The sequence below is a fragment of the Dermacentor silvarum genome, chromosome 4 (genome assembly GCF_013339745.2).
Source record: "Dermacentor silvarum isolate Dsil-2018 chromosome 4, BIME_Dsil_1.4, whole genome shotgun sequence".
In the NCBI taxonomy this organism is placed as follows: Eukaryota; Metazoa; Arthropoda; class Arachnida; order Ixodida; family Ixodidae; genus Dermacentor; species Dermacentor silvarum.
The window spans coordinates 134,634,914-134,660,443 of record NC_051157.2 but is presented as its reverse complement, the minus strand read 5'-3'; the positions used below and the strand labels follow the sequence as shown (position 1 = coordinate 134,660,443).

Below are 25,530 nucleotides of genomic sequence, written 5' to 3'. Positions count from 1 at the left end.
CCCGCATATTTCACCGCGAATGCTAGTGTGCGTGTGCGTGTGTGTGTGTGTGTGTGTGTGTGCGTGTGCGTGTGCGTGTGCGTGCGTATGTGTGTGTGTGTGTTCTTAAGCTTGCGATTGATTGGGCGATTGAACACCTATGTTCTGGGCGCATATTTGGAACTTTCTAATTCTTTGTTATTTTGTAAGAACAAACACCGCCCAATCGTGATGGCTAAAACAGCATTAACATCCACGGTTTTTCTTTGGCGTACAGTTTCTATCCCCAAAGCCTTTAGTGAATTCACGTTTGGGATGACTCAGTGAAATTTTCTTAGATATCTTGAAGCACTCAGATTTCCGTGACGTATGGTTATACGTGAACTTTGTTGGAATGCGATATATGTGGCTGGGATTAGGCCAACAGCAGAACGCGACAGTCACAATGCCATACCGGCCAGTGAACAAAAAATGGATTGAGTGTCTTTTTTGTTTTTCAAGCATGTAAATCAAAATCATTGTTTGCCTTGCGAAACAATCAAACCTACGTATACGTGCGATACAATACATGAAGTAATGATTTAATCTTTCTCTCTCTAATGCAGCCTCGTCCATTCTCACTTTTGGAGTTTTACCTAAATCGGCAACCAGCACTGCGTCTTCAACAGCGCATCCACTGTCAATGTTGAGCGGAAGAGTGCAAACTGGAAGATGGACGAAGGTGTTCATTAAGACGGGGAACTGGGATGCTGGAGCGAGGGTGAGATAAAAAGAAATTGATACTTAGAGGGTCTGCATTTACGTACAGCTATCTATTGACAAATGTCCGCTAGCCATGGAGACAAATTTAACGACCTAACTTTAATGACGTGACTCATATTCAAGCAACTTTGTGCACCAATCCTCTCCCCTGGTCTTGCCTTACGTATGCATGTTTCTCTTAATGTGGCTGATTTCTAATGTTAATGCTTATTGGATTCCTTAGATTCTATCTGCTGCTTGTGGTTAACAGGGAAAAAGTACGGTTGAAACGCATGTTCAAAGAAATTTGTGGCTTAACGCCACCAGATTCACCAACCACCATGGTCTTCGATGTAGCATGTATTCGTGGTTAAACAGCCTACACTGTTGAAACAGTGAAACCTACGCTAAAACAAACTTTAGTTCCACTCTCCTCAAACGAGTATTTTAAGGGCATTGGCATTGCACCCGCTTGCTTTTGTAGTAAATTCAGCAAACGCCAATAAAGAATTGCGGTTAAGTCATACTTTACACAAACGATGGGCTTACGTGCCAAGCGATCTCAATGCTAAATTGAAGGTCTATGTAGCTGAACGCTTATTGTCCGTGTCATTCAAACCAGTGTACGCACCATGGTATGGTATGCACACAGCTCCTCAGCAGGAACGCGAACATGTGTGCATACACAACGCGTATTCCCGAAGCTGAAGCCAGAACGTTGCCCGGGCTCCGGCAGAGCTGATTGAGCGAGTCGGGAGAGTGTGTAAAATAGACTTCGTCGTTTTTGCAGCCAAACGCAATGCGCACCTCCGCAGCGACTTGTAACACTGCATGCAAAGGCTTCGATAGTTGCACCACACGGCGGCGTCTACGCGTCCCGAGTCTCCGTATAACTGATATCGCAGTGAAAGGGTTCACACCTTGGCGATGATCTCAGGCAGCTTACAAGAAGATCTGAGCTTCCCCGCTTTTATGAGCGCACCACGGCAATTTCATGAGAAGAAGCATTGTTTGATCGCGTTACTCGACAGCGTTGTCTTTGTACTTCTTCGCAGTTCTTTTATGAAGCCGGCGCACCAGGAATGAGTATCGACCAGACCAAGTACCTCAACTGTCATCCAGACACCCAGAGTGAAGGATGTGAGTGCATGTGAATTGAGTGCGTTGTAGGGTGACACAAGTCAATGAGTATGAAATGCACACGCGCAGAAGTTCTAAGGCTTTTTTCTCACGCCTTGCAACTGTGTATTTCGAGAGTAATATTCTGACGTGGCTTAACCCTTTAACCGGCAAGATGAGCAAGATCTGACCTAGAATATTTTTATTGCTTTATTTCTTCTTTATATTATTCACATACATACCGAATTAAATATAAAAGGGTTCCTCTGAAAACTAACAGAGATACAGCGGGTAAAAAATATTGTTGACCATCTGGTTAAGGCAGATGTGTGATCCACAACTTATGTTTCGTGGTTGCTTTGACAAGGTCAATGTGTGTTCTTGTGATGTGCCTTGATGTAGAAAAACATAATAGCTTTCTTATACAAAGGAAAAAATATCGCATTGCCGATAATATCACCACTACGTTCGCTAAGAAAACGCCGTCGAGGTCTTCGAGTTATGTCACCAAAACATCTGCTGCTGCTCGCGGCTGACATTTTTGTAAATACCACTTTTATCGGGCATGCGGCACATAAATTAAGGTAAATCGAAAGGCACCGAATAATATTTGGTTTTGTCTAGTGTTTGCACATGTTTTTTTTGTTTTTTTTGTAAAGTCAACAATATTGCTGAGCTGCCAGTTCAAGGGTTAAAGTCACAATAGTGTAAGTAAAGCGAAGGCTTTGCCTGTGTTTGATGAGTTCTCTTGAAAGATCCTGAAATTTTGTTTCTGCATTAACTTCTCACCCAACGAGTGGTAACGGATTGATAACCACCAACAAATTATAAGGTATCGTAAGTTTGCTACAAAGATTTGTTCAATTGGTTGGGTTATGGGCTCAGGTAAAAAGTGTTTCAAGGCTAACTGTAGGTACATTCAACTGTCTGCTATATAAGTGGGATTGTAATCGACGTCTGTGGATTAAAACGAGGTCCCTGTCCTAATTTGCATAATTAAAGAACAGAAGTTTTAGAATGCTGTTGGTATTATAAAAGCCAGAGTTGAATGGAATATTTGCTTTCAAAATTACACAATGTTTTACTTTGCGATGTCATCTCTGAGTTCATCTTAGATATTATTATTTTCTGAGGTGTATATTTTTCTAACGGCATTTAATTCTCGCTAGTCGGGATACCTGTAAAATTTTATCCTGTGTTTTTGAATTAACCCTCCTCTCTGTAATGCCTTGATGCACTGTGATTATGCTATAAATGAATACGGCTAGTCCTGGGCCGGTATTTTGTAGCGATGCCTTTCCGGTAATAATGCCTTTTCGCGCTAATCGCGCTTTGTCAGTGGTCAGAGCGACGGTCTGCTCGCGTTATCGACGGGATAAGCCGGCCGTAAGCGGTGGATGATAAGAATAGTATAGAATAAGTCATAAGGCATCGCTACAAAATTGCGGCCCTGTGCGACTATCAGTTTATTGGTTCGAAGCTAAGTCGAAGTGAATAATAATTAGTGTCTAATATATTCAACGTAATACTACTAACATAGCGCTGTAAGATTGAGGGACAAGTCGAGACAGGACACTTGTCCTGCCTTGCCTTGTTTCGACTGATCACTCGTCCTTACTGCGCTGTTAGTTGTGTCACGATTAATAACCAACATGCCCAAACCTATTCCCTTCTGAACATATTCAAAGCGAATAGATCCAACTATTGTGAAATTCGCATAAAGAACTCAACATAAAAGCTAGATGTTGAGAAATCTTCGAAACAAATTGCTTGTTTGCTTTTGAAAAGAGAAAGAGGTTTATGTCTGAATGCAATTTATCTTCAAGATGCCGTTAGTCAGACATTTTCATGCAAAAATGCGAGTTCCACTTTGCAATTATAGGAGCACAGACGATTTGTTTCCAGGCTCTTGCTGACTGTCGTGCTTATCAATCGACCTGTATATTTATTTATATAGGGGCTGCGAGAATGTTTTGAGTTTGCCCGTCGTGTGTAGTCCCGGTTCTGTGAAGTGTTTCCTTGATTGCGCGACGGAAGCACTTTATGCTGAGTTGCGCATGCTTTCCACCTACAGGCTTAACCCGTTTTGTTCTGTAAGTGCGCAAACGAACTAGGTAGGCACGCTCGCCGCTTTTCCGGTCCTCGGTCTAGCCCGCGCGCTTGTTCCGTGGCCCAATCACCGATGGACGGCAAACTGCCAGTGACGCTTTGCTGTCCATCGCCGCGCCTGCCTTGGCTTTTAGGCCAAACCAGTGCTGATTCGCTGAGTGTCGGTCACCAAACTTACGGTTTAATGTCGCAAATCTATTCACAGCGGTCGTGCGACTGTGAATATGCTGTGAATAGATTTGTCTAATGTAGCAGGTGCAGAAATCAGTAGGCGACGGTAAACTAATTTGTGCTTGCCTTATCTTCATAGAGCTAAGCAATGCAACTTTCTGAGCATAACAGAAGCTGCCGATTATAAATGTTTTATAGTTTACTACATTTTTGGGCGCACTTTTTTGTTGTAAATAAGCAGTAAATTCAGGGTACGGATTAGGTGTGAATTTCGACTTGAGGTACGGCGTCACAGCAGTTCGAATTTCACCTCAAAATATGGTTTCAAAGCAGTGCGAGTAGCGCTGTCGTGAAAAATCCTTTAGAGCAATGTATTCCATGATAAGCATCGCTGCAGAGGTCGGCAATAGAGTCGCTGGCGTAAGATTCGATGTGGACGATTCGAGTATACACCAATGGAGACTGTCTCACAGAATTTGGTAGCTGCATACAGTTAATTCTGTGAGTTTTAGAATCGCACTTTTTTTTCTTTCAGTGTGTTTTAATTGGTAGTAAGGTTGATAAGCGAAAGAATATGTTTATTTGTTTGTTTGATATATTTCTATAAGTTCGATTATTGAAATTCGCTCATAAGCGAGTAAGGAATAGCACAATATCTTAAGGAATATTCGTAAATATCGAATATTCGCACAAGCATAGACCAGATGTAAGTAAAAGCGGAATATCGCAGCATGAAAATACGCCTTGTGATCGTGTTTAGCCTCTGTTCATGAAATCAATCATTATTGATTCTTGTCACGTCATGCCGCACATAGTGATATATTTGTTGCACATACTAACTGAAAATAATTCACTTTCATTGCTTTATCCTTGAGTATTTTTTGCTACTGTTTGGTGTTCATAGATATAATTGATTCACTAAGCCCATAACTGAGGTCACTTTATCTAGGGATATTATACAAGGTCATAGCATTGCCTTACTTCAGAAACCTCACATGTTGTTCAGCTCTAGATTATGCATATCCAAATGAATTTCAGAATTGGGCATGCCTGATCATTAGTCATTCTCGTGCTTTATGAGGTGGCTGCTGTCCTTGTGCGTGTCTGTGTTTTTTGCACTGTTTAGTTTTCCTTGTTCTTATTTATTCTTTTCTGCTGGTTCATCTGCTCTGTATGCATAACTTGATAATCTTCTTGGTACGCGGTTTTGAATAAAGAGAAGGAGTGTTGCGACTGCGTCACACGTTCCTCATATTCAATCGTCGTGCTGTCTCGCAATAAGCATAATTCAGTTATGCGTAAAGTACTTTCAAATATGTTTACAATAGTACAGCAAAACATGGTGTTCGTCATATTATGACTCACGTATACCGCACAAGGTTATTTATAATCTATTGTACGAAATTTAAAATATTTATTGTTTGTCCTCTTAATTTCTGAACGTATCTCCGCGGTTGTACACTGTATACATTTCATGGATGCAATCATTAATATTTAGTTTTTCTCCTCAGGTTGAACCCTTGTCATACCTACCGGCCTTTAGCATTACCTTGCTTTTTTTCGCGAAGAAATTCAGATAAAAGCTCCTTCTCTTTCCCGGGCGATTGAGGCCTGAAATATTTCTAGAAAACATCAACGAGTTTGCCACTTTCAGGGGAGGCCTCCCGTCGTGTGAGCTGCGACTTCTCTACGCCCTTCGACTGCGGCTGGTTTCCAGAACGCTCAGCCGCCAACCTAAGATGGGTGCTTTACACAGGGGGCGCAGGCGCAGCGAGACTGAGGTGGCAGCCCACGGAGAGCGGGGAGCGTAATGGTGCGTACCATTCTAACTCAAGTGGCACAGGGTGAAATAATTGTACTGTTCTTTACAGTGTTATGGACGAGCTAAAGGATAAGAACTGATGAGGCAAGGCCCAGACTATAAAAAAAAGATTCCCTTCTGCACAATGCGTGCAGGTGAATTCAAACATCTAGAACAAATACATATTGTACCTCAAAATATATTTTCGGAAATAATCCTGCGTAAGTTCTGCACTTAGCCTATAATATAATTGATGAAAGAGATATTGTGAGTGCCGCGTGGGCAGTTCATCTTCCTCATTTGTACATAGTCATCAATCACCACTCGAGGCGTTATAGTGGGTTGCTCGCTCGCTTAAATAAAAGGAAGACCTGCTGTCTAACAGTTGCCTCAGAAGTGGTGGAGGTGCTGGGTATCGATCGCACTACCTCCCAGTTATGATAGGTGATGATAAAAATAATTATTCATTTTCCCCGGCGTCTCTCGGAGAAACCCAGGGGCGGGGCAAGCACACACAACAGTAAATGCACAAATTTGCCCCTGTACAGTGCCCGTCATGAACATGTTATTTCTTTCGTTGGCGAAGGACAGACATTGAAAACTTTCCAGGAAGCCACGCATAAGACGAAAATTTACATAGAAACGTGTCGTCTCTCACGTGCTAGGTTATATCTTCGTTAACGGTGCGGCCGATCCGAACGGCACCCTGGCAATTTTTTTTAAATATTTATGGTGGTTTCCAGATGTTTTCTGCTCCGGTTTTATTTGATTGCACGGGGAACAAAGGTGCAGATAATGCGTTAGAAATTGTCCCACGTGAATAATAGGGGTGCTGCGAGCATTTTTTTTAAGTGGAGCCTAACGAGACTCGGAACGCAGCAAGTTTTTGTATCTGTTTATTAGGAAAAGTTCATCGCTCAACCAAGCTCAGACTTGTGTACTGGTTCTTTGTACAATAGACCTAATAAGAAAACGCTCAATTACTCTCAGGTGCCTACATGTATGCCAGAAACGTGTTCTTCAACGAGAAAATTGCTCATCTGGTCTCTGTCCGGATCAGTCCAACACCGGAAAATGGACGCTGTTTCACATTCTGGTAAGGCCTATCCTTAGAACGCAGTGATTTTGGATGCATGATATTTCTTACCGCTTATGTTCTCGCACAAAGAAGGTGCCAGAGGTCCAGTCATAACTATCAGCAGTGTACCAGTGTACAAGAAACCATCCGCAGAAGGCACATTGCTTAATTCTATTTTCGACACAGTGTCTGGCGTTTGTCAAATAAAGGCGGAAAGAGACCAGGCGTATGCGCAAAAATATGTACTACACATATTTATATTGTGTTTCAGAATTTTGTGTCACAAAGTAACCAAAACAAGAGAAAAAATATAACAGGTATATTTAAAAATACAAGAGCGGGAAATTGAATTATAGACACAGTAGAGCTTCCTATGTTGTAATTCCCTGCCTATGTCGTGATTTTCCAGAACGAAAGGTCATATATTTTCGGCAGGGTAATCGTGCAGGTAACCTTCGCGCTCGTGTTAGTGATCTGTAAAGTGTTATTTCAACGGAATATTCGTGAGTAGTCGAATCCAATATACTTAGTCCACTAGATACGAAATTGGCTTCAATTTGTCATCGTAGCTAATCCAGCTCTGCGCTGCAAGGTAACCGCGAACATTCTCTCCCATCACTACCATTCTGCCGCAGTTTTTTTTACAAGCAACGACGGTAGAAAACACGGGTAAAAGTGTGTTTAGAAGAAAACAGCATCAGCATTCACACAGGAAGGAAACCATTTTATTGCAAATATAAGCACGTGTTTCTTTTTTTGGCTTAGCTCTTTCTTTGTAGTTTCATACTTTTAAGACTGTTTCGTCGTGTAAAAACCGTAAATCAATAATTAGCTTTCCTTGCTCTCGAAACAGGCCCTTCTACGTTTTGAGGGCTTTGTGAAGGGCGAGTATTCCTCTCTAAATAAGTACTGCGAGCTATGGAAAAACCACAGACTGCACATCAATAATTCCTTTACTCTGCTAGAAATTGATGCACACAGTCACTTCTGTATTGAAATACCTAGTTGCTATAAAAAGGCGTTGCGGCGGGAATAGGTAATGAAATCAACTTTTCAGTAGCAACAAAAAATAAGCGATAGGCTTAACCTGAGGCAGCCTTTGGCTCCCCCTGGCCAGTTTCTCAGGACCAATAAAAGTTCTTGTCACTGTCACTGTTATAGGCTTTCGCAACAAAGATAGTAGCCAATATGAAAATATATGGTACAAGCAATGATTCATTTGTAATTCGGCGATTCTAACGCAGATCCGACGTTACCTGCTCGATCGTAATCATCGTTTTCAATTCTGCTAGCGATCTATGTCAACGCGCTTGAAACTGATGCATCATGTAACTAAGGCTGACAAAAGCGCTCTGCCCGTCCGAGCATTCTCATGGTAACTTCCGGTGCCACTCTTGAAGCGACACCACATCCGGCCCATAATTCTGTATAATCCCGAATGTTTTGAACCAAGAGAATGGCCTTTGCATCGCTAGTTATATAACGTGATTACCTCAGGTTACAGTGAACGCTTAAGATGAGCGGTTGTTCTCGTACCAGGTACAACATGTGGCACCCAAACCTCGGACAGCTTAACCTTCTACAGCGTGTGGACAATGTGACCAGCCTCCTGTGGACGCGTTCTGGACCTCAGGGCAAAGACTGGCAGCAGGCGCAGGTACAAGTGTTATCCGACGACCCACACCAGGTATGCCTGAAACTCATCTTTAAAATGCTCCAAATGAATAAACGTAATTAAGCACTCCCTTAGAGTGCATGCTAAAACACACATGAAGGTGTCCCACGCAGCATCGTTCCTTAGGGTAACATTTTCAAATACTTGGACAAGTTGAAGTCGTGGTCTCTTTTTAGGTATGGGAGCTGCTTTTCTTTGGAGAAACGAGGCCGTTATATAAAGACTCCACGTGACAGAGGAAGTGTTGCATAAGTATAGCTGGGTCAAAGTCAACCTAAAAGTGGGCAGATGCATGAACCACTGTGTGTTGCTCTTGGAAATTAAAGCCGAGGAGTAGCAAATCCACGTGGGTTTAGCGATTATTCTAAAAATAGCACCTCTTTGGAAATGATATATATATATATATATATATATATATATATATATATATTCTGCGGTTTTACGTGCCATAACCACGATATGATTATGAGGCACGCGTAGTTGGAGGCTCCGAATAATTAATTTTCACCACATGGAGTTCTGTCATATCCACCCAATGCACGGCACACAGGTGTTTTGTTTTCTCGCCCGCATCGATATCTGGTCATCGCCGCCAGTATTCAATCGGGCGCCCTATGACTTAGCACCGCAACGCCGAAGTGGCTACGGCACCACCGTGGCCCTCACTTTGGCGATATGCGAGCTTAAAGGGTGCTACTAAATACATTCTTGTTTCAGTTAACTGTTGCATAAAAGAGTTCCTCTAACAGTTCAAGATTTTCCTAACTGGAACGGCGAGGTATTTTAGAGCGTATACCTTTTAGGGCGCCCGTTCCTACTACGAGCGTCGGCGTCATCGTAACCGAACGAACGAGCACAGTGAAGGATGAAAGACCGAACGCGGAGTGCGGATGAAAGAGGTGATAGTGAGGAAGAAAGCGGTGGAGGAAGAAAGCGGTGAAGAGAGCGGTGGAGGAGGGTTTGGCGAAAGCGTGAGAAGAAAGCGTTGTGCCGTGCAAGACTTGCTTAGGTGACGATGGCTACGAGATGGCGCCAGAGTAGCGTGCGTCGTCTGTTCCCCGATGACGCTACCGATATCATATACGGAAACAATCATTGCATGAGCGGGGATCGGTCTACGGCGGCTGCCGTGATTCGCGCCCGCGTGTCACCCACGCGCTGCCTCTTGCGACCACCAGATTAGCGAGGCAGCCGCGCCACACTTCGCTCCGTTTGATTGTCCGCGCCAGCCAATATATGACGAAATGAAAACACTCATACAGCTGCGCTCAAACTTCGCATTAGCCGGGAGTATCGTAAACGTCGGCAATTTTTCTTGCCGGATATTAGGGGCGAATCCTTCAAAACTGGTGCTAGCCTTAAGATCTTCGCTGAGTAGACATAGGTAAAGACTCCTCGGCTTCAATTTCGCAACAAAGACATGTCTCTAAATGTAGTAATTAATAGCTGATCTTCACAATTTATTTGAAAAGAGAAAATTTCGGTGATATTTTTGCTGTTGCCAATGTCGGCCAGCCCGTAAGCTACCAGCAAAAATGACAGGTGCCTGCATGTAACAGTCTTTTTAAGGTATTCCGAATAAAAAAAAACACCGCATATTCACGAAGTGAATGATGATGAGTGGGCGAAGCACCGGCTGGGGGATCATTCGGGCAAAACGCCGAAAGCGTTCTCCTGAAGCCGGAAGCTGGCTTCCGGTTCCGGCTTCCGGAACCGCACGCCGGTATGTATATATATTGTCACGAGCAATGGCAAAGACAAAGACATTGTAGTGGGGCTGGGTCAGAGGCTCTCTTGTCGGACTGAAAACCTGCTGGAACCTGTGCGCTCTGTACAGTCTTGACTAGGCAAGCCCGAGCCGTTCACGGTTAATTAAATACTCTCCGTAACATCTTTTTGGTGGAGGTTGCGGGCTCTATTCCACCCGGCCCTGGATCTTCGGAGCGGACGCCACGTTTCTCCCGCCTCCATGGCCTGAAGACAGTACGCAGTCATCGCAGCCCGCGCCTGCGGCGCCGCTGACCGAGGTCCTTTCGCAGCCCCTCGACCCCGGCACGTTTTGCGGCACGGACAACAAAGACGTCGACGATTGGCTCCTATTGTACGAGCACGTCAGCAAGCACCACAGGTGGGATGAGACTCTAATGCTTGCCAACGTCATTTTCTACCTACGGGGCACGGCTCGGGTGTGGTTTAACACGCACGAAGAAGAACTTACAAGTTGGGACCTATGCAAGGAGAAGATGCGTGCACTGTTTGACCGATCGGCCGCGCGCCAAATGACAGCCCGGCACGAGCTGGCGGCCAGAGCTCAGACGTCCACGGAGTCGTACGTCGCATACATTCAAGACGTACTAGCCTTGTGCCGTACCATTGACAAAGACATGCCAGAGACGGACAAGGTTGGCCACGTGTTGAAAGGCAAAACTGACGATGCCTTCAATATCCTGATGTGTAAGAACTGCACCACGGTTGACTCCATTATCACTGAATGCCGGCGGTTTGAACAAGCCAAAAGCAGGCGGATTACTCAGCGCTTTAACAGAATCCCGAATACAGCTGTGACATCCTCGTGCGATGATCCCATGACGCCCCCTCCGTTCTCGCCGCCTAACAACTTGGCCAGGAGTGTTCGCCAGGAGCTCGAAGCCATGGCTCCAGCCGCTTATCAGGCACCTGCTCACGACCATTTGGCGACAATATCTCTCATTCAGGCCGTCGTACGTCACGAGGTTGCCAATATGGGCGTCGCATTTCCACAAGCCCCCAGTTACGCCCCTCCGCCCATGTGCGCGTCCGGTCCTCCCACTGAACACCACACCGCCCCAATTGTTGCTGCTGCCGCTTCCGCTCCTCGGTTCACACCCCGCTACCGCAACCCTTCTGAGTGGAGGACGCCTGACGATCGACCAATCTGTTTTTCTTGCTCTCGCGTCGGCCACATTTCACGCCACTGCCGCAATCGTCGGAATCACCGACCAAGTTTCCCCGGTGACCGCCGCCAAGATCTTGGCCCGTACTACAGCACATTTTTTCTTGACGACCAACTCCCGGCCCGTGATCCTCACCGTCTTTCTTCGCGCTCAGAATCGACCTACGCCGATATTGCCGCACAAGGACACTGGTCCAGCCGATCGCCGTCACCTCAGAGTCGCCAGTCGCGCTCCCCTCAACGCCGTCGCTCTCCTTCTCCGGCTTCCTCTGGACACCACCCGGGAAACTAGCCAGTGCAGCTCCGGGAGGTGAGGCTGCATTGACGACAAGGACCGCAAAACCTCTATCGACCCCTACTTCAAGACGCAATTTGCTCGGTGTTCTCGTCGACGGCGTGCCCGTTACTGCTCTCATCGATACTGGCGCCCACATATCTGTTATGAGTTCTACGCTCCGATGCCGCCTACGCAAAGTGCTGACACCTGCCGTCTCTCCTACTGTGCGAGTAGCTGACGGCACCCGAACACCTGTTCTTGGTATTTGCACTGCCCGCGTTACTGTTGCCGGCCACCACACTTCAGTTCTCTTCGCCGTTCTCGACGCTTGCCCACATGATGTCATTCTTGGCATTGACTTCTTGAGCGCCCACTCTGCCCTCATCGATTGTTCTTCTGGCATTTTGCGGCTCGAACTGCCATTGTGTCCTGATGACACCGCATCAAGTAACGCTCGCCTACGTTCCCTGGAGTTTCTACGACTACCGGCGCAGGCTGCTACCTACGTCCTTATGTCACCGTTTCCCCCAGTCCCTGATGGTGAATATGTGGTCGCTCCCCTCACAGATCTGATCCTTTCGCGCAACATCGCACTTCCCATACCGTAGTGCTTATTGCCAACAATAAAACGTTGCTTCCAGTCCTCAACTTTTCTACTTCGACCCATGTTCTTCCTCAAGGAATTTCACTAGTCGAACTGTCACCTTTGGCAGAATGTATTGTTTCTGCATTCGCTGCTGACGCTGAGACCGCGACGCAACCTGCCATACCGGCGCCAACCCAGGCACTTCTGGACAAAATGATATCCCCCGACCTCCTACCTTCCCAAAGTGCAGCACTCCGTGGTGTCCTATTTTCGTACCTGGACGTATTTGATGTTGCGAACAGTCCACTAGGACGCCCACCGCATCGACACTGGAGACGCCAGCCCCCTTCACAAGCACCCTTACCGAGTATCTCACTCTGAGCGCGAAGTCCTCCAAAAGGAGGTAGAGAAAATGCTTGATAAAGATGTTATAGAGCCTTCCTCTAGCCCTTGGGCATCCCCTGTAGTGCTTGTGAAAAAGAAGGACAACTGCTGGCGGTTCTGCGTCGATTATCGCCATCTCAATCGGGTAACGAAGAAGGATGTGTATCCTCTCCCACGAATTGATGATGCGCTCGACTGCCTCCATGGTGCCAAATATTTCTCGTCGCTAGATCTCCGCTCGGGATACTGGCAAATTGCCGTCGATGACCGCGACCGCGAGAAGACCGCCTTCATCACACCCGACGGCCTCTACCAATTTAAGGTTATGCCTTTTGGGTTGTGTAATGCTCCTGCAACTTTTGAACGCATGATGGACACTCTTCTACGCGGTCTGAAATGGTCGACCTGTCTTTGTTATCTGGACGACGTCATCGTTTTCTCGCCCAGCTTTGACAGCCACCTCCCTCGTCTGTCGGCCATTCTCGACATCTTTCGCCGGGCTGGCCTCCAGCTCAATTCGTCTAAGTGTACCTTTGGGCGCTGCCAGATCAAATTACTTGGACGCTTAGTCGACGCTACTGGTGTCCAACCAGACCCTGACAAGGTCCGTGCCGTCCGCGAGTTCCCAGTTCCACGGTCCACTCAAGAAGTACGCAGCTTTCTTGGGCTCTGCTCCTACTTTCGCCGCTTTGTTCTCAACTTCGCGGACATTGCTCGACCCCTCATGGACCTACTCAAAAAGGATGCGGCCTTTTCTTTGGGCGCGGACCAACCGTCTTCCTTTGCATCGTTGATTTCTGCCCTCACTACACCACCTGTGCTGGCTCATTTTGACCCGGCTGCTAGAACAGAACTTCGCACTGACGCAAGCGGCCATGGCATTGGTGCTATCCTCGCCCAAACACAGAACGGAGCCAACCGTGTGATAGCGTATGCTAGTCGTCTTCTGTCACAGTCGGAGAAGAATTACACAATTACTGAGCGGGAGTGCTTAGCTCTCGTCTGGGCTGTCGCGAAATTCCGTCCGTACCTATATGGACGGCCGTTCGTGGTCATAACAGATCATCATGCGCTCTGCTGGCTTTCAACACTCAAAGACCCCACAGGGAGGCTCGGCCGTTGGGCATTACGATTACAAGAGTACACGTTCTCGGTAGTGTACAAATCTGGCAAGTTACACAATGACGCCGAGTGCCTCTCCTGCGATCCCGTTGAACCATCCGACTCCACTGAAACGGACCCCGACACCTGTGTCTTGGCGATAACAGACTTCACCCATGTGGCCGACGAAAAACGTCGAGATCCATCTTTGCTCTCTATTATTGACCATCTGCAATCCGGCACCCTCGACCCTTCCCTCAACATGTTCTTGCTTCAGAATAACGTTCTTTACCGCCGAAACATGCACCCCGACGGCGCAGAACTCCTGCTCGTTGTCCCGCATCATCTGCGCAGGGATGTCCTCATCCAGTTTCATGACGCCCCCACTTCCGGGCACTTAGGCGTCTCCAGAACTTATGATCGCATACGACGACGCTTTTTCTGGAAGGGCCTTTATCGGTCCGTTCGCCGCTACGTAACATCTTGTGACCTGTGCCAGCGTCGGAAGAAACCTGCGACTCTACCCGCTGGTCTCCTTCAGCCAATTGACGTTCCAGCCGAGCCATTTCATCGAGTGGGCCTGGACTTGCTGGGTCCCTTTCCAATTTCCACGAAAGGCAACAAATGAATTGCAGTCGCTACGGATTATACCACTCGATTTGCAATTACTCGAGCGTTGCCAACCAGCTGCGCCACAGACGTAGCCGACTTTCTACTGTACGACGTCATCCTCCAACATGGTGCTCCACGTCACCTACTCACAGATCGCGGTCGCTGCTTCCTGTCTCGTGTGGTTGACGATCTACTTCGATCATGTGCTACTCATCACAACTTCACGACCTCATATCACCCTCAAAGTAATGGACTCACCGAACGCTTAAACCGTACACTGACCGACATGCTTTCCATGTACGTTTCCGATGACCACCATGATTGGGACGTTGCGCTCCCGTTCGTCACATTTGCATACAACTCATCGCGTCATGAAACTGCCGGCGACTCACCCTTCTATCTTCTCTTTGGACGCCATCCCTTACTACCCTTTGACACCTTGCTCTCTTCTGATCCGGCCTCCACGTCCATGACTTCCTATGCGCAAGATGTCATCACGCGTGCGCTCGTCGCGCGCACAGTAGCCCGCGCTCGGCTCACGTCATCGCAGACCGCACAAAAGGCCATCTACGATCGTCGACACCGGGATACTGATTTTCCATCGGGCTCTCTCGTCCTTCTCTGGCTCCCATCTCGTCGCGTCGGCCTGTGTGAAAAGTTAATGTCGCGGTACGTCGGACCCTATCGCGTGCTGCGCCAGGTGACTCCTGTCACTTATGAGATATCTCCCATGGCATCCACCTCATCGACTGCCGCACCGCGAACTGACATCGTACATGTTTCCCGCCTCAAACTTTACAACTGTGATAATCCATTTTGACCACAACAAGCACCGGGACGGTGCTTCATCGGCCGGGGATAATGTCACGAGCAATGGCAAAGACAAAGACATTGTAGTGGGGCTCGGTCAGAGGCTCTCTTGTCGGACTGAAAACCTGCTGGAACCTGTGCGCTCTGTACAGTCTTGACTTGGGAAGCCCTAGCCGTTCACGGTTAATTAAATACTCCCCGTAACAATATGTTTATATATATATATATATATTGTGACACTCGATCTTAGGTGCGTTCTGGGTGTACGCCTCAACAGGATTTGGGGCATCCAAGAGGTGTGAAGGAAGACGACGAAGTGCGGCTAGCTAGCTGAATCTCGGTCGGCACTCTGCTGATCAAGGCCGTCGCGACTCACTCTACTTCGCTTATCAATAAACGCCTCTTGGCGTAACAGAGTGGTGGAGGTGCAGGGTACGACACAACGTACCACGGAGCCGCAACATCTAGAACTTCGCCGGAGCCGCCGTCTTGCCGGGCTCTCGCCAACGACGTTCATCATGTCTCAGGACGGAAGTGCACAAACGCCAGCGCCAGGTGTAGCAGCTCAAAGGTCAACGCCAGTTGGACCTTTGCACCACTTCATGGAACCACGCTCGTTCTCGGGAAAAGCAGGCGAAGATGTCGACAAGTGGCTGACGGACTACGCACGGGTGAGCCGCTACAACCGTTGGGACTCAGTCACTCAGCTTGAATATGTCGTACTGTTTCTGAGTGAGACAGCGCTGATGTGGTTCGGATATCACTAAGACTCCCTGACAACGTGGGAGCGCTTCATGGAAGAAATTAAGAAGTGTTTTGGAGACTCCTACGCCAAACAGAAACGCGCGGAGCGAACCCTAGCTCAAAGAGCTCAGATTTCTGGAGAAACGTGCACTACGTACATCGAAGAGATCCTCAAGCTGTGCGAAATAATAAATTCACAGATGTCGGAGGAAGACCGAGTCGGATATCTTAAAAGAATTGCAGAAAATGTCTACAATTTCCTTATAGGCAGGGAACACGTTGATTCCGTCTCGGATGTCGTACGTCACAGCCGCACGTTTGAGACGTTGAAGACTCGTCGCATTGCGCCAAAATTTGGACGACTGGCGAATGTGACAACCGTTGCCAGCGTCGATGAGAGCCCGTCCGCCGATCTTTCGTCTACTATACGGCAGATCGCGCGTCAAGAACTGCGGCGACACGAGGTACTTGCCTGCATCGTCATGCAACAACCTGCTGCCTATTCCCCGCAAAACACGGCGCCTGCAGCACCATGCGCTTCATGGCGTATTCATATATATATATATATATATATATATATATATATATATACAGCGCTTACATAGGCCTTGTGCACCGCAGCGTCCCTACCTACGGACGAGAGAGAGCGCGCGCGTCGATAATGCGAGAGAACGAGAAAGACAGCACAGCTGCGCCTCTAGCGGGAGCGGCGAGTACTAGCGTGGCTACGACGGCGCGACGAGAGACAAGGCTTGACCCTAAGGAGCTTCGCCCCTAAAGAAACACCTGGAATTTAGGATGGCGTTCACTCTAAACACGATAAGGTACTCGAACTCGGCAAATAATTTCAATGGCAAGTGTCATTTTGATCGACGCCGTCATTTGTCCCAGTAGTCGACAGTGAGAAGCAACGTAACAACATAAGCTAATTTATAACCACGTGAAGCCATTTTTACATACTTTAAAGGGGTCTTGACCCACCCCTCGTGCTTGATGAAAGAAAAACTTGGGAGACACTTCAGCTTCGCCTTTAGGAGTAGAGAGAGACAACGACATTTATTAAATAAAAATATGTACATACACTTCTAGGTAAATTGAACGCGTTTGTATTCAATGATTACTGAGTTCTTCTCACGCTTACCGGTAAATGCCGCTTATGCAACCATTTTCTTTAGCGGGAAACACTTGCGGCGAATGCCATGCACGAAGGCGAGCTTTCTGCTTCTTTTTTTTTCTTGTGCACGCGTGGCCGGCGCCGCCGCTGCCGCGGATGCGCGGACGCAAGCGCCATCTAGTGGTGCTGCAAGGAACCGAGGGGTGCGCGCAGTGCTGTGATTGGTAAAAAAAATTTCGCTCATGGTGAACGCACAGTCAACGCCGGATTTTTTGCACAGTTGGACCATTAAGGTTTTCACTTTAAAACGTAGTCCGCTGATAGTATATGCCACTGTGAGCTTCTCAATTAAGTTTTGCAGCTGTGCATGGCGCGTGGAGCTCGCAAGCGGAGCGCGAAGTCACCTTTTTCTCAAATGCTCTCTTTTCAACAAAAGCCTGCTCCTCAATCTTTTCAACGCACTTTATTTCGTAATATAGCACATTTCCATACGCGCCTGCTATTGGCCAATAGCTGACAGCAGTCAAGAAGAGTGGTTGGATCAGTGGACAATTTCGTACTGTTACTGTGTATATTTACTGAAGTAGTTTAAGAAACTGGCTGAACTAATCCTAACTCTGCTTTCGAATTGCGGTAATGTTTACGTACTTCCGAAAGAAGCTGACTATCGTCCGCTCACGCGCGACCGCGGCCGCCCGCATTGGAATTAAACTTTGGCAACCCTGCTTATCGGTGTCGTAGCCATCGTCTCTTGCTAATTTTCGACTAGTTTTGAACACTCAGCCAGCCTCGAACTATGCGAAACTTAAGGTCAGACCGCACGCACGCTTGCCCAGTGCGTGCTCATTCCTGACCGCTCCTGGTTTGATGCCTCGGCAGACTTGGCTTCGTATTGAGCAATAAATAGCGCCTCAAAATTCGGCAGCTGGATGTGGCTGCTATCCATCGGTCAAGAAGGAGTAGGACATAGCCAGTCCGCTCCACGACGCATGACCAAACTGCACGCTACACGACGCAAACTCTGCGCGTAAGCAGTACACAGTTGCATGTAGATTTGGTCTGCTACGTAAAATACTGCGGCCGCAGCAGGGTGCCGCGACGAGTCCGCAGGCTGAGCGCACTGCGGCTCCATAGTCCCTATAACTTTGCGACTCGCATGAGGACAACGGCGTTTGGCGGGTCGTAGACGACCAAATCGGAACTAGTGACGTGTACGTGATCATACAAAATCAAATTTGAACTGTGCGCCACGTTGACGTTCAGTAGGAGGAGCGTTGTTGGCACGCCCTGCTACACCGTAGCCTTCGCAGTGCGAGGCATTGGAGAAGGAGCGGAAGCACCGCGAACGCTCTGCTTGATTTTTCAATAACTCTGCTTCTGCTGAACGCATTGAACTATTTATAGCGGCAAGGTATTTCTGAAATAGCCTAATTTAACTTCAAATTGATTTCTCAACTTCGATAATAAGTGTTTCCGGGCCCCTTTATATATACGTAAACATTAGATCGGATGTAGTAGTTGATGAATTCATCTCCATTTCAACAGCACCGCAAGAGAAACACGTTAAATGTTGTCACTTTGACTTGCTTTCTCACAAAATGATTTAAATTTGTGTGCAGTGCAGCTTCAAACACATAGGGCGCTATAACGTAAAATTATTTCAAACTGTTTTGATTCCAAACTCCTGACGTCAAATATACGTAACCACCGACGCAAGCATCGGGCGGTGACCCGCAACGTTGTCTGAACAACCCAATCAAACACTCTCATCGTTTATAAAAGGCCACCTTTGTTCGCTTTCAAAACCAATAACATTGTCTACACTCAGCGGTTATTCTTATCTAATTAGCTGACAAGAGGCGAGGAGCACGCTCTAGTGGAGAGGGTTACGATGGGGCCGAGCCAGCACAGTGAGCATAGATAATCGCATGAAGAGGGTCATGCCGGCTTCTCCGATGGGTCCGCTTCGCCATACTTAGCTTGCGGTGGGCGGTCGAAAATCGCGGCGGCGTGCAACGTAAGGATAAGAATGCCGCTAAAATGGATCCTCAGCAAGGAAGAGTTGGCAGAGCGATGTCGTATGCATGCCGAGAGGGCTCGATAACGTTTTACTGCCACACGAAAAGGTTTATCATGCGCAAATAAATACATGCTCACCGGTAGGCGTGAGTAGCGAGGGCCTGTGCGATCGGCGGCAGCCATCTTCTATTCCTTTCGGAACGTGGCAGTCTGTGGTTATTCAGAAATTTTTTCAGTCTTGTTCGGCATATTAATGCATTATTTTCGCGTACACGTCACTTTTACGTGGTGAGATTTCGCGGTTTTGTGAAGTTGCGTGACGGACAGGCGAATTGGGCGTAGCCGGAAAATATTGGACCAATAGCAGAGGGCGAATGGTGAAAAGGAGTCGAATCAGGAATGATTATTTTGTTTCTTTTGTGCGGTTTAATCATGCATAATCAGTGTGTACACGTTATATCAGATGGGGAGCTATCGCGGTTTTCGTGACGTCGCGTGACAGACAGGCGAAGTTGGGAGTGGCCCGAAAATGTTTTCACCAATCGTGGAGGCTGAATGCAGAAATTGGAATCAAAACAGTTTGGAATCATATTACGTTATAGCGCCCATAGTGTTGCATTTATTATCTTGATTGATGTGATCAGATTTCCATGGCTCATGGATAAAGCGGCATATGCCAGATTTATACAAATAATTTTATATCAAAGTGTCAGTTGCCTGCGCCATCAAACACCTTGACAGGTACTTCACAGCATTTTTTGATACTACCAATATGAAACTACAAGCAAGTTTTGCCGAAAAAAATTTAGGATAAGCGTGCAGCAATTCTAAATTTCAGCACTGATGCGAGTGTGCTTCTGATAATAACTTAGGCATAGTAGTATTGACCCATGTTATTTGACCACTCTTACAGCTTGTTTTCGAGGCCATTTTGAAACCTCAGAACCCTGGTATGATTGCCATCGACAACTTCGAGCTCAAGAATGGCTCATGTGACACAAAGAACGGTAAGAGCAAAGTTATATTGCGCAACATAAATACTTTACTATCACTTACCTGTTGCGCAGGCACTTGAAGTTTTTAAAATACGAAAGAAATGCTGGGTATACCGAGAGCCGTTTCGCTCATGCTGCCATTAGTGCCTGCCTCGCAACAATTGACTTTGTGCAAATGTTAGTAACCCTTAAAAACTAGACGTTCTAAAACCCACAACATGGTCAGGCTCATCACAAGATTCTCCAACAGTCGTGGGGAGCTGGGGGAGGACAACCTCCTCAGGTTGTACCACGCCTTCCTAATGAGCCACATCACGTACATGGCCGCCACGCATCGCTGGCACGGATACGAGAGGGCAAAGCTCGAAGCGCTGATGCGCAAGAGCATCAAAAAGGTGCTCCTCAGGACATATGAGCATATGAGCGCAAGCACGGAGAAGCTCATGCAGCTGGGAGTCCACAACACACTCGGCGAGCTTGTCGAGGCACAGCAGACGGCCCAGGTCGTCAGGCTGTCTTCTTCGCCGGCGGGAAGGCGGATCCTGGAGGCGCTGCGCTGCAATCCCACTGCCATCAGGGAGAGGCGGCGCGCGCTCAACGCGGGGATGCGGGAGGCCGTCACGGTCTCGCCGTTCCCGCACAACGTGCACTCGCAACACAATGTAGGCGTTCGTCGATGCCGCCCGATACGGTTCGTCCAACCGACTTGTGGCGGTCGTGGTAGATCACAGGGGCAACCTCCTTAACACCGCTTCGGTGCGGGGCCCGTCCCCGGCACTTGCGGAACAAGTCGCAGTGGCCCTCGCCCTCCCGGATAGGAGAAGGCCGCAGGTCTACACAGATACCCGGGCGGTGGTCAGTGCCTTCGCCGCGGGTTCGCTTTCGAGGGACCGTCATCACTTGGTTCCCGGCCCAAATGGGGTCTCGAGTTTCCCCCATCGTTCCCAACGCCAACAAGCTGGCCCACGCCCGCGCGCTCACTCACCACGCCGGGAAAACGCCGCTCGAGGGCGCGAACGCGGGGCTCCACAACGACTCGCTCCACACGTTCAACGAGATTACAAAGCACTGTAAGCTCGGGAGGAGGGTCTATCCCTCGCCCCATGCCCAGCTCTCCAGGCCTCAGTCTGCCATCCTTCCCATGCTGCAGACCGGATCCTATCCCAGCCTAGCCAGGGTCAGCAGGTACCGCGGGCTCGTTCGAGCCCGATTATGCGGATTGCAGCGATCCCTTTTGCAATTTAGAACACATGCTCTGGCAGTGTCGTTCATAACGGGACCACGATCATCTCTTCACGGAAGAAGAGTGGGTGGAGGCGCTCAAGAGCTCAGACCTAGCCGCTCAGCTACGGGCTCTCCAGAGGGCCCGCGACGCGGCAGTCAGTCACGACCTGCCCGTCCCGACTCCCCCGTAAGAGAGTCTCGGCGTCACTCCCTAGGACCTTCATAATGTTCATTGTCTTTCTGTCTGTCGGTCGGTCGGTCGGTCGGTCGGTCGGTCTGTTAGCCTGTGTGTGTGTGTCTGTCTGTCTGTCTGGTAGTTAGTTTCACTGTAGTGCTTCAAGGACTCTCCCCGCCCCATAATGAGACGATGAAGGGTTAAACACGAAGGACATGGGAAAACGATAATGTGACAATATTCGTAATTTAAAACAGCAGGTTTTATTCTGCCCTCGACTCCAAACGAAATGGAGGATAAAAAAAGCAAAAATGAAAAAAAATCAGTCATCGTTGTCACCAAATTGGTGAGACATCGCAACACAACCAAAAATAATTCATATGCGATAGTTAACCCGAGGTGTGTAAACTGACGTGTTGTGAAAGTGCTTGAACACTCAACCTGTTAGATACACCAAGAAAATCGAAATATGATAAAAAGTAGGTCTGAGCGTCCCAGGCCGAGAACAGGGGAGGTACGAAATAGCAGTCGAAGCTGTTGAACAGAAAAAAATTAGGGGCACTTTACACTAATGGTGAAAACACTGGGAAAACAACGAAGCTGGCGACCCCACCTAGCTTTATCTCGGTCCGGTCACGTTTTTCCGAGGTTATGCTTCGAGACTCGGCCACGTTTTTCGAGTAGCGGCGCGGGGGCTTTCGCGCCGCACTTTCACTTTCGGAGTGACGCTGTTCTTCGGCCGTCCCATCGTCGCGGCGATGTGCTCAGGGCGGAGACGGCAGGGCTATGGTGTCGCCGCGGTGGCGACGAGGATCTATATATCCCGTGGGTCGGCGTAAAGACGTCACGCCTTAGCTCCGCCTCTGCGCAGCCGCGGCAATCACTCCGTACGGCGCGGTTACGTCATGGCTCGGCAAAGCTAAGGCGAAGCGATGCGGCGTGCGCGATGACGTCATGGCTCACGCAACTGTGGCGCGGTCGGCGCCGCTCGGGCGAAGCGTTGCTAGGCGACGCATGGTGACGTCATCGCCAGGCGGAGGTTTTCCGGCGTACACTCGACGGACCATCCCCGAACTTACGCAGCTTTGCTAGTTCACAGGGGTGTGTGCGATTGCGCTTGGACCCTTTCTGCACTACCTCCAGCATCGTCCCACATTTTTTGTTGGAGCTATGCAGCCTACCCAAGAGCTTAAACAGTTCCGCTGTTAAAAGCGAGGTATAGGAAGGGCAGCTCTCTATAAAGTAAAAGGCATTAAAGGTGGAACAACAGCGAAGGGTCTCGGGGGATGAGCCCTGAAGGAATACGAAAGGGTGTAGCGGAGATTGTGATGAATAGAACAATATAAGCATGACAGCAGAATGATTTGAAGAAGGAAAACGAACCAACAGTAAGTGCTAAATATAAACAAATACAAATGAACTCAAGTTTAGGACCCTTCTATAATAATTTATTAACTATATCTTTACCAACTATAGTTCGGTACTAATACACCTTTCCTCAAAGTGATCAACGCTCTTCCTCATTTTTGTTTAAACTTCATGCTTATAATGCAGTTTCGTTTGCTTGACTGCGTGTTTGCTTTATGGAATTGTCACTTGACTAAACTCGAGTGCGTCGTTGCCTGAGGTGCTACTTGCTTCAATTGTGGAGATTTAAAGCAAAGAGGGCAGATAATGCTTCTTTTGACCCAAGAGGCGCATGGACGGTTGCAATAATGCATACCACTTTTCTAAGCAACGTGTTTCTTTCTATCAACAGTGTGCACGTTTGAATCTGGATCATGTGGCTGGGAGCTGCACAACTGGGAAGTAACGAAAGGTAGCAGTGTAATGCTACCCCAAGCAGACCACGGGAGACAGGCACCTGCAGGTAAGAGTGGGACATTATTTATTTTTCTGACGTCTTTTGAGTCATCAAAGGACTGTTGACATTCTTTGGCCATACCGGACCCTTGTGTCACTAAAGCCCAACACATCATTATCAGCAGCAGCCGCAGCAGCACATGACTGAAATTATTTAAAAGTACGTTTGTCGAAGGGAACTTCAACAAACATTGCAAAGATGTCTTCGGATTCATAGTGTATAGACACTCCTAGCTCATGGCCTCAAGGTAGATTTCTGATATGAGTTGGACTGGAGATGGGTTAGCGTGTTCCAAAAGTGGGATACGGCAAACGCTGCGTTGGAAAAATTGTGATTCATGTTGGTGATCAGATAAATATTAGCAAAAGTGTGAGTATTTAGACTTTTAAGCACTCGGTTCACCCTAAATGCGGCCTCCACGAATGGTGAAAGAACCCGCGACGTCACGATAAGGTTTAGTAAGTCAGACTCAGACGTCACCGTTGCAGCATACGCACATTTTCTTGAATTGTGCTGTGTGAAATTCTTTTCTCCAGCGTGACGTTTATAAAACTGTCTAACGGGCCCTTAAAGACCCTCATGCCAATCATAAACATGCAGCTGGCTTTGCCTACCCGGCCGCGGTAGTCCATTGGCTATGGCGTGAAGCTGCTGCGTTCGAGGTCGCGGGTTTCTTGCCAGCCGCGACGGGCGCATTTTGCTAAGGGCGAAAAGGAAAGAAAAAAAATTCTTGTATTGTATTTAGTAGGACATTAAGGAATCCCAGGTGGTCGAAATTAGTATAGATTTCCCTACTACGGCATTTTATTTATTATTAATTTATTTATTCATACTGGTCCGCACAAACCAAGACAGGAGTTGCGGTTACATTGCTGTCATCTACGAACTGGACATACTACATGTTTAAACAATTCAATAGAAAGCAATCACAAGGTACATAGTTCATGTTTAAACGATTCCATAGGATAGGAAGGCACAGCGTGTAAATATCAAGCAATAACAACATGAGTTACAATTAACAAGTTATAGCACTAGATGGGTCTAACGAAAATGCAATGCGCCAAACAACTGCGACCGATAAACTGCTAACAATAAAACGTATTCTTTACAATTTACAAATAATTGGTAACAGCCTTTAGAAAAGGTTGTAAATCAGTACATTCTACTATATCTTGTGGCAAGTTCCAATCGTCTATGCTTCGAACCAAGAACGAATTTTTGAATGATTCTGTTCTATAATAAAATGGTTTATTATGTTTCGAATGCTTTGTTCAGGGGTTAGCAGGTCTCTTCAATGTGATGTGTTTTTCTAAGTATACTTTATAGTCTCCGCTTATTACGTGAAAAAGAATGTCAGCCTGTGAAGCTGCATTTTCTTCATTGTTGTTTTGGCACGTAAAACACGGGAATTTAATTTTTTTAGGTGGATTTGCCCTGGTAAAGCCTCCCAGTGGCCGCATGTTGAGCCCTCCAGGCTGGCATGACATCACGAAGAACAGGTGTCTCCGTTTCTGGTTCTTCATCTCTGGCACGACGGCTGAGACACTGAACGTCACACAAGTAGTTGACAATAAACAAGAGGATGCGCTCTGGTTTGGAACGAAGATGGACGCTCCAGCTGAACGATGGTATTCGGCTGCTGTTGCTATGAGAAGTTACCAAGGCTCTGTTTCAGTAAGTATGGCATGTACGGCAGTAAGTACGGCCTGGTAGCTTTAGGTCAACAATAGCGCAAGTTGGTCTAGCAAAATTCTGTCCCATCCTACAGTGCTTATGTACACCACTTTGTATATAAAAAAAGGCTTGAAGACAAAAGGGCTGGTCAGAAACTAAGCACGAAGTGTTTTGTTCCCATTGGGATGAGTTAAGGAGGGAAAATGTTAGTCCAAGAATGACCTCTGAAAACGTATGAAAATTGGAAACATGTTGAGGGAAGTACAAGTAAAACATCGTCCTGTTATGGTGGGTGCACGCGACAGGTTAGTCAAACATGGTGACAGCCCTAGAAGCTACTACAAAC

At 47.4% G+C, this 25,530-nt stretch overlaps 1 protein-coding gene across 1 annotated transcript in view; it reads left to right on the top strand.

Annotated features, from left to right (window-relative positions):
• Positions 1 to 25,530, top strand: part of LOC119450643 (MAM and LDL-receptor class A domain-containing protein 1-like) — a 127,661-nt gene that overhangs the window by 77,745 nt on the left and 24,386 nt on the right. The window contains exons 27-34 of the mRNA XM_037714157.2: positions 585 to 739; positions 1,776 to 1,860; positions 5,774 to 5,932; positions 6,911 to 7,016; positions 8,538 to 8,685; positions 20,166 to 20,259; positions 23,406 to 23,516; positions 24,934 to 25,184. Of these exons, the coding sequence (XP_037570085.1) occupies positions 585 to 739; positions 1,776 to 1,860; positions 5,774 to 5,932; positions 6,911 to 7,016; positions 8,538 to 8,685; positions 20,166 to 20,259; positions 23,406 to 23,516; positions 24,934 to 25,184 (1,109 nt within the window). The remainder of the gene's footprint in view (positions 1 to 584; positions 740 to 1,775; positions 1,861 to 5,773; positions 5,933 to 6,910; positions 7,017 to 8,537; positions 8,686 to 20,165; positions 20,260 to 23,405; positions 23,517 to 24,933; positions 25,185 to 25,530) is intronic.